The 15,015-nt window shown below is 44.5% G+C and overlaps 1 protein-coding gene across 1 annotated transcript in view; it reads right to left on the bottom strand.

Moving 5' to 3' along the window:
* LOC124722894 (synaptic vesicle glycoprotein 2B-like) overlaps positions 1-15,015 on the bottom strand; it is a 236,402-nt gene that overhangs the window by 154,604 nt on the left and 66,783 nt on the right. The window contains exon 2 of the mRNA XM_047248036.1: positions 6,963-7,182. Within this exon, the coding sequence (XP_047103992.1) occupies positions 6,963-7,172 (210 nt within the window). The 5' untranslated portion in view covers positions 7,173-7,182. The remainder of the gene's footprint in view (positions 1-6,962; positions 7,183-15,015) is intronic.

A 15,015-nucleotide genomic window follows, 5' to 3' on the forward strand; every position in this document is an offset into this window, starting at 1 on the left:
CCTGTTGGTCCATAGATCTGGACGCTTCCTTTTTGCCCCAGACGTTTCCTAACCAGGCGCAGTCTCTGCCGTTGAGACGGCGGAATGATCTGTGTTCGTGAGCGACTCAAGACAAAGAAGACGCTCCGTTTAAACTTGAATCTTTTGAACACCGCCGCCGTTCTGAACTATTTATTAATTCCTCTCTAAATGATGGCAGTCGAGATCTGTTTACAGATTTCGATTCCTCAGTAAGTAGTGAATTATTGTTAGAAGGTGCCTTCTGTTTCTGTAATTATTTAGATGCTTCAGTTCACGGTTGAATCTTTAGATAGTTCGAAATAAAATTTATATGTAAATTTTGGACATAGTAGCGGTTTGTTTCTCGTCAAAAGGTCCCGAATCTGTCCCTTTATTTCATATTCATTAATTACCTCTCGACTCATACTTTGTTTCTGGTCTTGTGCCACGGCTAGCGTTCTCATCACTCCACGTGGAGTTCTTGGGAGGATTTATAACACATTGTGTTACATCCTCTGGCTTGTCTTCAGAAGGTATCATTATATTCCCGGGAAACCTTATTCAAATTTATGAGACTACACATCAGTTTTCCTTCGTAAGAAACGCCTAATAAGTATGTTCTTTGCTTTAAAGAAGGCAAATGATACCACTTGCAGATACAATAACCTTCGTCAACTCTATTACTGAGAATTCCGTGAACGTCACCCAATTTATTGTAATCCGTCTTCAATGATCGATATTTTAGATATTGGCTTTCAAGAACATTTTCATATTGTTTTATAATATTGACATTGTGTATTAGGGAAGCATTTTAAGTGTTACAATTTGAGTCGTTTCTCAGAATTGTATTTCGTACACAATAGGTTCCTTCTAACTGTTCTTTGTAAGTTAATGAATTTTCTAATTTCTGTTCATGCTCTAGTATTGCAGCCACATTTGATCAGCATCAGCAGTTGCTTCTGAGCACACAGAAGTCGATGGCGAAAGCACAGACAAAACTTTGTGTCTCAGAGGTAACATGCATAAGATGGGCAACCATCAGCCTCGTCAGTTTCCAGACAAGATTAATAAAAAATTGATAAAAGTTAAGATGACGGTTTTAATGCTTCAGGTGTTCTACATAGTCTCTTCACACATGGATACAACGGGCAGAACACGTGAAACTGTCAGGAAAGTTCTCCTTTGGGATGTTATTCAACTTGCGCGTCACATTGGCTTGGATGTCGGTATACTGTTGAAGTGTTGACACTTCACGTGAGTTGCTGCACTTTGTCGTTTTGTGGTGGGTTCGTACTGATAAGACGAAGTCCCGTCGCCTGTCGTTATTTTTTCCAGCAAATAATTGTTCGCGTTATGCGTTTCAATCAAGTCGCAGCAGGCGTCTACGCCTCGTTGTTTCTGTTCAGAAGTCAAGATGTGCGGGACAAACTTTGCATACACTTTTCTCTTTTTCAAAACATTCTGCAGAATATCTTGAGCACTAGATTTTGGTACGTTGCTCCATTGCGATTTGTGACAGAACAACATTGACACACGACGGTCGCACTTCCTCTACCTAATACTGCCTGCTCAAAATTGACTTGACAAATGCGCATCTGTTGTTTAGAGTTCTTATTTCAAGCTGTCGCCGTAATTACTGCGCTGACATCGGAAATATGCTAGGAATAAAATCAGTCTCTGGTCTTTTTGGACGGATGGCGTAACTTCTAAATATTCTGCCGCGCGGCATTAGCCGTGCGGTCTAGGGCGCTGCAGTCATGGACTGTGCGGCTGGTCCCGGCGGAGGTTCGAGTCCTCCCCCGGACATGGGTGTGTGTGTTTGTCCTTAGGATAATTTAGGTTAAGTAGTGTGTAAGCTTAGGGACTGATGACCTTAGCAGTTAAGTCCCGTAAGATTTCACACACATTTTTCTAAATATTCTGTGAGGTTCCTGGGCCTTACGCTCGATATAAGTCTTCTTTGGATGTCAGATTAAAAAAAACCAAGGGAAAGATGCGCTGAAACGCCTACATTGCAACACTGTGAGGGTGAAGAAGAACATGCTTCCTTCATCCGTATGTAAGGCTTCTTATACACTGTGCAGTCACATTAATGTGACCACCTGTCAAAACCCTGAACATCTACCTTTTGCAGAGCGAACCGTTGCGAGACGTGCAGGAAGGGAGCCAATGAGGCTCTGGAAGGTACCGTCAGAGGTGTGGATCCACGCCGACTCTAGTGCCGTGGCCAGCTGCGCTAGGCCCCGCCGCTGAAGATCCATGGCGCGAACAGCCTGGTCGGGCTGCTTCCACGTATCTTCGAGTGGGTTTAAATCCGGGGAGTCTGGTGGCTAGCGGTGCACAGTACACTCATTCAGGTGCTCTCTGAAACAACACGACATTGTGAGCTGTGTAACACGTTGCATTGTCCCGCTGGAAGATGCCATCGAGCCGAGAAGAAACAAACTGTATGTAGGTGTGGACAATGTCCCCATGGATAGAAGCGTACTTGTGTTGACCCATTGTGCCTTCGAGAACGACGAGATCACCCAAGTAATTGCACGAAAAGATTCTCCAGACCATAACTCACCGTCCTCCGGCCTGGACCATTCCGACATTGATTGCACGGAGTTTGCTTTCAGACGTTTCACGTCGTACACGTCAACAGCCGTCTGGCCAATGGTGCATAAAAAGCGATTCATCTGTAAAGGTCACCTGTCGGAATTCAGTGGACGTCCAGTTGTGGTATTGGCGTGCAAATTCCAACCTTCGTCGCCGATGAACAGCAGTTAGCACGAAACAGGCACCTACTGCGGAGGCCCATGGGCAACAATGTTCGCTGAAAGGTCGTTGAGGAGACACTGTTGGTAGGTAGCCCTTTGGTTCATCTGGGCGGTCAGTTGCTCGACAGTTGCAAGTCTATTCGCTCGCACACATCTCTGTAATCGTCGTTCACCCCTGTCATCTATGCTTTGTGGTACACCGTAACTGCCTCGGGGCCGGTTTTGGATAACGCCATTTTGCCATCCATGGTATCCCTTAACCACGGCGGCAAGCTAACAGTTTGCGAACTTAGCCGTTTCGGAAGTGCTTCCGCCCTTGGTCCCGAAGACAACAATCATGACCTTTAGGACGTCTGATAAATCGCTCCCTTCCAGCAATACGACGACGACTGCATCGTTTTCCGCGTCTCCCCACCACGCTTTATATACCCTCCACTGCTAGTACTGCCACCTGCCGCCTGTCAGTAGTTATTGCAAACTGACGTCGAACGTAGACGGTGGTCACATTGATGTGGTTGAACGGTGTAGACCCCAGTACGTTGTTCTCGAGGATGAGTGTTCGTCAGAGGCACGAGTATCGTCAGCAGCGCCCCAGGGAAGTATGTCAGAATCTGTCTTGTTCTCCGTAGACATAAATAATCTGATTGATAGGGTGATCAGCAGTCTTCAGGTGTTTGCTGATGACGCTTTAGTATACGGGAAGGTACCATCATTTCATCGATGAGTGCTATGTAAGTAGCCTCTTTATATGTTGGTGGCGCTGTAGACTGCATTAATATCACTGGCAGCGCTGTGCGCCCTCTGTAAGAGACTCGCTGGCTGGTCGGACTCGCAGTTTGAAGTTAATTGTTAGCAGTGATGGAGGTTTGAAGCAGGAGATTTAAGATTGATTGGACATGGATTGTAAAATGTGGGTAATGAAATTATTGACGCTTATATAATATTTGGAACTAGGCGTCACTGACGATGAAATAATTTTTAGAACTGGATGTCACATGATTAAGGTAAAATCTGATAAATACATTGTTTTCTCTGCAACAGAATCTTTCCTTTGCTAACCACATGCCTATTAGTAGTTAGAGCCTGCAGTAGTTAGAATCTTTTTATTTAGCTGGCTGTATACTTGCTGTATTGGCTGTAGTTCGTGTCATGAAGATTTTCTGTGAGGTAAGTGACATATGAAATGTTTGGGTTATTGTTAGGATTTCTTCTAATTCAGGGCCATTCTTTTGTGTTAATTAATAGTCAGATTGCGTTATCCTGGTATATTGTGTGTCATAAATGAATAGAATAAATTTGAGCTGCATTTGTCAGCGAAAATTCTGTGGATCAGTGTTCAAACGATAAAGACAAGCAAAGTGACAGTACGTCAGTTTCACTCTGCAGTTTTAGAAGGTTCAGTTGCATTAAGCAATTTAAGTAATAACGTAGAAGTTTCACCTTCTCAGTTATTTCAGTTTAAGTAAAATAAATATTATATGAAGAAGGTTCAACTAGACACAGATAATGGATATCTTAGAATGAATTTCTATTTGGTGTGACGAATGGCAACATGCGCTAAATGTAAAAAAAAAGTTAGTTAAAGCAGATGAGTAGGGGAAACAATCCTGTAACGTTCAAATACAGCATCAGTGGTCCGCTGTTTGACAGAGTCAAGGTACGAGTATAGCGTTGCAAAACCATATGATATGGAACGAGCATGTAACGACGGTAGTAGGGAAGGCGAACGGCCGACTAGAGTTTACTGGGAGAATTTTAGGGAAGTGTAACTCATCTATAAAGGAGACTGCGTTTAGACCAGTAGTGCGATCCAATTTGAATACTGCTCGAGTGTTTTGGATCCCCACCAGGTCAGTTTAAAGGAAGACATCGAAGCAATTCCAAGGCGTCTTAAACTGTCAACATACTCGGTCTGAAGACACTTGCAGAACACAGAGAAAATGGAGAACGAGAAGCGCTGCCGACCAGTTCATGGACTGAGAATAAAAGAAGGTCTGGTACAGTGTAGAGCGTGAGAGTGGATTTTATTCGGTTTTACACGCTCATTTAGGCAAGTAATGGACTGGTCCCCAATGTAAGTTTCAGAAAATGCGATATATAAACAGTTAAAATACAATAACAAACAGAATAAAATTTATATCATTCGCAGAAAAATGACGCACACGTCTTCCCTCTACCGAAAGAACGGGCATCCAGCCATGAAACTAATACAAAAAGTAAGTTTGCCGAATCATGTAAAAATAGCGGACTCGTAACGGCAGGATGAACGCTATAAAAGACTGAAACGACATATGTCTGGAGGGGCGGGGGTTACACGGTTGATGGAATTCGGCTCATACGGAAGCTTACTGATAGTTGTCCTCCCTATGCAATATTCCCGAGCGGAAGGGAAAATAATAGTTGTACCCGAAGCGCAGGGGTTGCACAAAGATATGAAACACATCGAGAAATGCATATCTGAACACAAATGCAGATGCTAGCTGAGCCGACAGGTTGAGCTGTTTGACAACGAACGGCACAGGTGCAATGTCCTCAATAAGTTTCAAGCGGCAATCGTGGTCAGAACAGTTTTCTGTGTAGTTGTGAGTGTATTATGTCGGAGGTAAATAAATTCGAACGTGGGCAGATTGTTGATACTCGTATGGTAGCCGCAGTTTTCGGTATTTCAAGAGGCACCGTATCAAAGGCTTGTACCGCGCACAGGGGAAAGCGGGAAAGCATCATCCGCTAAGTCACAACGCGGACGAAAGTGTCTGTTGAGTGATGGCGATAGACGGTGATTGAAGAGGATTGGGATGAAAAATAAGACAACAACAGCTGCAAAATTCACTGCAGAAATGAATGTCGCACTCGCGAAACTCGTCATCACAAAAACAACACGTAGGGCTTTCCATAAGAAGGGAATTGTAGGGCGAGCTGATGGCCGTAACAGTTAAACTTGATGACGAAACCATGAAACCTGGAATGGAAGAGAGTCATTTGGTTAGTGGAGTCTTGATGCACACTGTTTTCAGCTCCTGACCGAGTTTACATCCCAACAATGAAACATAGGACAGGGGAGGGGTAGGGGTAGGGAGGGGGATCAGTGATTATTTGGGCAGCCATATCGTGGTATTCCATGGAACCTACCGTTACTCTTCGAGGTCGCATTACGGTCTACGATTATGTACCATTTTGGCTGATCAGGTCCATCCCATGGCACAATGTTTGTTCCCCAATAGTGAGCCGGCCGAAGTGGCCGTGCGGTTAAAGGCGCTGCAGCCTGGAACCGCAAGACCGCTACGGTCGCAGGTTCGAATCCTGCCTCGGGCATGGATGTTTGTGATGTCCTTAGGTTAGTTAGGTTTAACTAGTTCTAAGTTCTAGGGGACTAATGACCTCAGCAGTTGAGTCCCATAGTGCTCAGAGCCATTTGAACCCTATAGTGATGCTGTGTTCCACGATGACAGGGCCACTGTTCACACAGCTCACGTCGTCCAGGACTGGCTTTGTGAGCACGAGGATGACTTCCTGCACCTTCCCTCGCCATCAAGGTCACAAGATCTCAGTGTTATTTAGTCTTTGTGATCGCTACCCACCTCCATCAAAAAAAAAAAAAAAAAAAAAAAAATGGTTCAAATGGCTCTGAGCACTATGGGACTTAACATCTGTGGTCATCAGTCCCCTAGAACTTAGAACTACTTAAACCTAACTAACCTAAGGACATAACACACATCCAAGCCCGAGGCAGGATTCGAACCTGCGACCGTAGCAGTCGCGCTGTTCCGGACTGAGCACCTAGAACCGCGAGACCACAGCGGCCGGCCACCTCCATCACCGTTACCTGAACTTGTCACTATTTTGCAGGAAGAACGGTATACGATCCTGTTAAAAACGATACACGACCCATATTTATTCTTTCCGAGGCGACTGGGAGATGTTTTAGGATGCCAACTGGTTTACTACGCCGTATTAGGCATGGTAATGTGTTGTGTTTTTCGTGTTTCAATATTTCTGTCCATCGCTTGTAAGTGATCAATTGTTATATCTAGTTGATGAAATTCGAACTCATTCGGAAGCTTACCGGCAGTATTTCTCCCCGCGAAATATTCGCGAACGAAACTGGAAAGGAGGAAATAATAGTGGTACCTCAAGTATCACCCGGCGCACGCTGTAAGGTGGCTTGCGTGATAAAGACGTACCTTACGGCAGCTCACATACCTGGCGAATGGCATCTTCGTGGAACTGGGCAAGCACAGAGATATCGGAATCGACGTAATCCATGAGCTCCTCTTCGACGTCGAGCGCGGCCTCGTCGTGCGGCGCGGTGGCGAGCATCGAGCCGCCCTCCTCGGTGTACGACATGCCTTCTGTACTGCGCACCAGCGCCGCAGACTCAGACAGCACACCGGTCGATCTCCGGCCTGGCATCCTGGGTCATCTGCAAGTACATTAACAAAAGAGCAAGTCAGCTAAGGCGCAAACATTGCGTCGAGAAGCTAGACGCAAATGCACACATAAAAAAAAAAAAAAATTGCGTCACCCCAGTTACCGAACTCCTGAAGGTAGACGTTGACTGTGGATACTGTATCACAGACACAGTACCTTTGACTGTTGAGAGATGTCACTAAAAGCGCCCAAAGATGTAAACAACCATGCGTGAGCAGCGCTTATTAGACGGAGGAGGTCCGACAGCCGATCAGTTCCAGTCATTCCACCAGGAAGGAGGTACACGGATCGTGTTGTCTGTAGTTCAACCATGCCTAGACGGTCAATACCGCGGTTTGATCGCGTCCGCATTGTTATTTTGCGCCAGGAAAGGCTCTCAACAAGGGAAGTGTCCATGCGTCTCGGAGTGAACCACAGCGATGTTCTTCGGACATGGAGTACATACAGAGAGAATACAGAGAGACAGGAACTGTGGATGACATGCCTCGCTCAGGCCGCTCAAGGTCTACTACTTCAATGGATAACCGCTACCTACGGATTATGGCTCGGAGGAACCCTGACAGCAACGCCACCATGTTGAATAATGCTTTTTGCACAGCCGCAAGACGTCGTGTTATGACTCAAACTGTGCGTAATGGGCTGCATGATGCCCTGCTTCACTCCCGACGTCCATGGCGAGGTCCATTTTTGCAACCACGACACCATGCAGTGCGGTACAGGTGGGCCCAACAAGATGCCGAATGGACCGCTCAGAACTGGTATCACGTTCTCTTCATCGATGAGTGTCACATATGCCTTCAGCCAGACAATCGTCGGAGACGTGTTTGGAGGCAACCTGGTCAGGCTGAACGCCTTAGACACACTGTCCAGCGAGTGCAGCAAGGTGGAGGTTCCTTCATGTTTTGGGGTGGCATTATGTAAGGCCGACGTACGCCGCTGGTGGTCATGGAAGGCGCCATAACGGCTGTACGATACGTGAATGCCATCCTCCAACCGATAGTGCAATCATATCGGCATCATATTGGCGAGGCATCCACCTTCATGGACGACAATTCGCGCCCCCATCGTGCACATCTTGTGAATGACTTCCTTCAGGATAACGACATTGCTCGACTAGAGTGGTGAGCATGTTCTCCAGACATGAACCCTGTCGAACATGCCTGAGATAGATTTAAAAGGGCTGTTTATGGATGACGTGACCCACCAACCACTCTGAGGGATCTACGCCGAATCGCCGATGAGGAGTGGGACAATCTGGACCAATAGTGCCTTGATGCACTTATGGATAGTATGCCACGACGAATACAGGCATTCATCAATGCAAGACGTGCTACTGGGTATTAGAGGCACCGGTGTGTACAGCAATCTGGATCACCACCTCTGAAAGTTTCACTGCATGGTAGTATAACATGCAATGTGTGGTTTTCATGAGCAGTAAAAAGGACAGAAATGATATTTATGTTGATCTCTATTCCAATTTCCTGTACAGGTTTCGGAACTCTTGGAACCGAGGTGATGCAAAACTTTTTTTGACGTGTGTAGTTATGAACGTTTCTGAGATCGTACAGAAGTATTCAGAAATCACAGTTTGGAGACGGTGGCTGTTTTTTTTAGTTTTAAATTATGTTTTTCAATGGAAGTTGACTCTTATTAGGGGTAAAAGCGAAAGAGATGGTGGGTGGATGGGGTGAGATAGACTGGACTCTAGTCTAGTCTACAGTAATTTCCAAGCATGTCTGATGTCCTCCGGACATATTCGTAGCAGTTCACACCACTAAAAGTAGGTGGCAGACGTATCATATAACGTAAGAGACCGAATAGTTTTGAGTCAGGGTAAAGCTCCAGTCTTTCTGTGTCTTCTACTGGGATTCTGAAGCAACTATGCTTTCCTTCAAACAGGCCAATACACTTTCTTAACGGTATTCAAGAACTTCTGGAAGAGTATTACACAGTTATAGGGTTTTACATTGTTTTCAGTGCTGCTCTTCCCAAGAACGAGAAGAAAAAACTTCAGACGTGACGGAAAAGGCTGTCAGTAGAGTGTAGATTACGTGGAAAATTCGGTGAGACTGTACTATGGTGGCAGCTTCGGGCTTCCTTACTAGGATATTTCGGCGCTATCTTAGCGAAATTTGTCACTTTAAACAGTTACGTGTGTTATATTGCTGTACCCTTCTTTTACGTCCGCCTCTGTAGCTGAGAAGTCAGCCGGCTAAATGCCATGGGGAGGAACTGGTTTCGATTTCTAGGACTGCCAGGTCTGTTTCCATGATGGGAGGACTGGAACGGGTTACGCTCAGCCTCATGATGCCATTTGAGGAGAGGCTCCGGCTCACGAAACATGACAACGGCTGGGAGAGTGGCGTGCTGAACCCATGCTCTTCCATACTGCATCGGAGTCCGCGAGAAATACGGGCCCAGCGACGAACTTATGACTTCGTACTACCCGGCTTGTCCGCCAAACTTCGCGAACGCTCGGCCTCGTACAGGGCCGACGGAATACTAGTGTTGTTTTTGTTGCGGTCTTCAGTCTATGGACTGATTTAATGCAGCTCTCCATGCTACTCTATCCTGTACAGTCCTCTTCATCTCCAGGTAACTACTGCAACCTACATCCTTCTGAATCTGCTAACCGTATCCATCTCTTGGTCTCCCTCTACGATTTTTACTCTCCACACTTCCTTTCAGTATTAAATTGGTGATCCTTTGACGTTTCAGGATATGTCCTACCTCCCGATCCCTTCTTCTAGTTAGGTTTTGCCACAAATTTCTTTTCTCTCTGAATCTGTTCAGTACCTCTCATTAGTTACGTGATCTACCCATCTGATCTTCAGCATTCTTCTGTAGCACCGCATTTAAAAAGCTTCTATTCTCTTCTTATCTAGACTGTTTATCGTCCATGTTTGATTTCCATGCATGGCTACATTCCATACATATACTCTGAGAAAAGACTTTCTGTCACTTAAATCCATACTCTATACTCTCCCTCAGAAACGCTTTTCTTGGCATTGTCAGTCTACATTTTATATCCTCTCTACTTCGGCCATCATCAGTTATTTTGTTGCCCAAATAGCAAATCTCACCTACTACTACTCGTTTCCTAATTTGATTCCCTTAGCGTCACCTGATTTAATTGTAATGGAAAAGGTACCCACTAAAGGTGTTAACTTCCTCATGTGCTGTCGAGAGCTTACATGCATTTAAACACGCAGTCAAAAACTATTAATCTCATCTGAAGTAGCTGCTGGCTCCCAGCCGGAGACGGCTGCTGGCACGCGTAACGCCTGCAGTGTCACGTGCTGCGACGGAGCGCTACGGCATGTCTTTCTCGTCTCTCCGCATCCAATGACGCCATTGGCAGAGGATGACACAGCGGTCGATCGGTACCGATGGGCCGCCAGGAGCACGTGAACGGAGTTAATCTTTACGTCACCCCTGTTATTCACTCCCTGTATGGATGCTGCGGCGACGCCGTAAACACTTACATATTTTATTTTGTTGTACCCCTACAGTACGTACGACACCGAATTTATTTGCTCGTCGTCAAACAAAAAGACAGACTAGACTGGACTGTTAAGCCACTCATCTTCAGTGTGTTGGCGTCCCTTTACTTCTGTTGATGTAAAGGATTTGGAAATGTGAACAACTGCCGTCAGCCTAATGGCCACTCTCAGGCGGGTACTGCCGGCAGTTAAGCGATAGCATTCAGAACTGACAGAGAATAAAGGCTGTTGGGCTATGAAGCCGCGAATTATTTGAGGTGTCGCGAATCATGGCAGTCATGGGACAGTTGGATTTTAGCTCAGCAGTCGTGCTGAATCTTTGCCCGACGAAGACAATCTTAGGGACAGTTTCTTCCCGATGAAAATCAGTCTTCTAAGAGTATCGATATCTACGTGAAGCGTAATCTTTGCGTTTTGTGCGGTCATTGCATCCTTCATCTAGTATTAAGACGACACAGGGGGTTGTCTGTTCTGCAATTGCTATCAGGAATACGCACACTTATTCTGCCAGAGAATCGGCATAATACTACCAGTAATTAATCAACATACTCGTACCTCATTTAATTACATGGTCAGTACATCTTAATTTCCCACCCTCGTAATACCACACACAATAATTAAAAATAAACAACCAAATGTCAGCGACTAAGACGGTTCTAGTACGGCTCTTGCCCAGACCCTTTCTAAACGGAAGCCAGATAGCGCCTGAGATAGTAAATTATTAGCAGAACGACTAAAAGTTCCACAACAATATATTGACAAGTTGTTTAAATATCTGCGTTTATGTTTTATTATATCTGCTGAAGAGAAGTGCACGCTGTAATCTGTAACCAGAATATTGACAGTTATTACGAACAGAACTCTGTTCAGGTATTGTATGGCTTCTTTTGCTCAGACTGTCAGTGCTGTTACTACCAAAATGTAGTGTGACCCGCAAGTCCGTTAACATTTGAAAATGCAATACTTCACGGAATAACGTAGGCAGAGAGGTAAAAATTAACACACATGCTTGAAAAGACGTGGGCTTATATTGAAACCAAAAAAGTGCACAAAATGACCAAGCGATGTGGCTTTGTGCCTTACAAAAGCAATAATTAGCGTAACACTTGATTTTTTAGCAAAGATGATGTTCTTTATAACATATACTCAATATGTCGGCTGTCATTAATCGACAAGACCCATAGTCGAGGGACAATGCTGCAAACATCACTGTACAACATACCAGTAGGTATGGTGAGAAATTGCCGTCGGATGTTGTCTTTTAGCATCCCTAATGGGATCGGACGATCGCGGTAGACTTGCGGCTTCACGTAACCCCACAACCAATAATCACACGGATTGCGGTATATGGACCTGGGAGACCAAGCATGACGTAAGTGGCGGCTCAGCACGATATTGTGTGTGCTAGAGTTTCTCCATTTTGATAATAAAGCTTCACTAACATTGCCTTTTATGGTAAAGTCAACAAGCTGCGATTGCTGGAGCATCTGATTCTGACTCTCTCTCTCTCTCTCTCTCTCTCTCTCTCTCTCTCTCCACTCTCCTTAATTATTATTTCATACCCCTCGCCTCATATGGGCGGGTTGTGGGCCGTCAGCGGTACAATACTCCGCTCTTCAGCAAAGAGCATTCTAAAAAATATAACAAAGATTAGAGAAAAAGGAATATAAGGAATGTTTTAATTTAAGTGATAAAGGTCAATGATGGACACTAAAAGGACGAAAAATATATACAATTAAAAAACGCAGTTGCAACGTAGTGATAGTCTTCTATGGAATAGCACTGGAGCACTGCACTTTCACTTAAAATCTGAAGGACCTACACTGGTTGAGAAGTACTGTGGGAGCAGAGAAAATGTTCCACAGAGTTGAGGAGTCTGGGTAAAAAAAATAGGCATCTGTTTGGTAAGGAAAGCATGGAGATGATAGGTAGGAGCTGAGGCAGATAGTGGACGTAGAGACGTTGGAGAGACAAAGGGTGAGGAAAAGTGTTGTGGGTGGGTATGGTAGCGGTTACACTAGGGATAGATGGAGAGGGAAAAGGAGAGAGAAGCGCTGATCTGGAGTGGGACAGATGGGGAAGAGTTAAAGTTAGTAAGAGGGATAAATGTCTGGGCGATTCTCAGTGTCTGGGAGAGAGGGTTGGTTCAAGTTGAGATGGGATATGGAGTATGTGTAGGTATAGGGACGAAGGGATGTGTTTGTGAAGGCGCGGGAGCATGCCAAGGCTGGTGATCAGGGTGGAGACAACAGGGTTATTGGAATCTAGTAAGAGATGAGGTGTTCGATGTGGGTGAGGAGGAGTGGGAATTTGATGAGATGGTAGAGGATCCTTATGGGGAAGGTAAACGATTTGGACGGACTTACAGGACTTTGGGGGAGGATCCACGTAAAATTTACGTAGCAGAGGATGGGTTGGATAACTTCCTCTCTCACTACAGCTCTTTTAATATACGATTCCCATGCGGTGTCAATGACATGTTGCTGTCCAGCGCCGTCTGTGGGCCGGTTTTTGCACTCGTTTTTGGTTCCAATAAAACCTCATGACATTTGAAGCCTGTGTGTCAAGTACAACCTCTCTGCCTACATTATTCCAACGGACTTTTGGGTTACCCCGTATGTTAACTGCCCTCCGAACCTCTGTGTACATTAATATAGAAGTAAATTGTGGAATTCTTTATCAGTGATGACAAATTTCACTACTTAGCTTATTACATACGTTACCTCAACAAACGCGCAAAGATACTGGTTTGGCAAATGTATTATCACATTCCCACGTTTATGTAACGTATCCTTGTAGTAGATGCAACAGAATACAATAATATCACATCAGTAATTAATACTGAAAGACGTAATTATGCCCAATAACTGGCTGCTTTACTTTCTGTGGAGCTGTACTGAGCAAGGAACAACAGATAATTATAGGAATGATTGGTGTTATCAACGAGTAAGTGATTGCTGAGAAACCGATCGTGCGACTTTATCCTTGAAGGAATACTGTTCATAGGTCAGCAGGCGTAAAATGAATAGCTGTTCCATTTAAAAACTACAAACAATAGCCCAAGACGTTAAAAGGGTACGTACATTGCTCATAACAAAACAATAAACTTTAACTTCTCAGTTTACAATCACTCGCTCGCGGTCACTTCGCCAAACAGCACCTTAATGGACTCATGTTCATGTGATGTGCCGTTCAAATACCTCTCTACGGAACATATTCCTTGGTCCTCCCAAAAATAAATTTAGATGTATACAAGAATGGTTCCTTCAACGACCGTGTAACCGGTTTTGTTCTGCCACCCTTCCCCACCGAGCCAGTGCTTGATGTTGAGTAAACTCGACGTCGACTGGATGTTAAATGTCTTGTCCTATCGCTAATATGGCCTGAAAGAGCAGGAGACGAAGGGGGACACCGTATAATCAATGGTGATAAAAATCAAAGGATCAATGAATTCCGTGTTTTAACAGTGATGCGCAGTCTGTGATTCTGTGCCTTAAATGGATTTAGAAAAAGCTAGATGAGGAGAACCTAGAAAGTCTTATTATGAAAGAAAACACTGATTGTTACATTAAAATTTAGATAATTTGCTGAAGAAACAGTAACGGATATATTTCTCGAATAAAAACCTGCACCGGTAGAACTGATGCACTTGTGAGTACATTGGAATGGCGCCTCCTAGAGATGTTTAACTTCTGATGAAGCGAGTTATTCTGTGCGTTGTAATTAATAAAGACATTATACATACCTATTGCTATTCGCCGGACACTGAGCAAAGAACTGATTCTATTCTTAACCTCACTGCTAACAGTATATGATTCGAGTCATGAAAGACACACAACCCCGTTTATCGCACATATATTGTGTTAGAACGCGACTCGTAGTACAAAGTAATGAAATCAGCATGTTGCCACATCCGCTCATCAGTTTTCCGTTTATTATTACACCTAGCATGAATGTAAGCAATGCCCTGTCAAAACGGTTAAAAAAGTTTAAAGTTTTTTTATTTTAAGAATGAACAAAAGAAAGAAATATCGGGGAAATGGATACCTTTGTACACCAAGTATGCACAAGACACACAAATGAAGTATTTATTTACTCTCATAGAGGCCAGTGTGTTTTGTTAGTAACACAAGTTATACTGAAGAATCAGATACTGCTTAGTAGTAAACGTAAATCATTATCTTAAAAGCTAACAGGTGGTGGTGGTTAGTGTTTAACGTCCCGTCGACAACGAGGTCATTAGAGACGGAGCGCAAGCTCGGGTTAGGGAAGGATTGGGAAGGAAATCGGCCGTGCCCTTTCAAAGGAACCATCCCGGCATT

This window comes from Schistocerca piceifrons, chromosome X (assembly GCF_021461385.2).
Source record: "Schistocerca piceifrons isolate TAMUIC-IGC-003096 chromosome X, iqSchPice1.1, whole genome shotgun sequence".
Lineage (NCBI taxonomy): Eukaryota > Metazoa > Arthropoda > Insecta > Orthoptera > Acrididae > Schistocerca > Schistocerca piceifrons.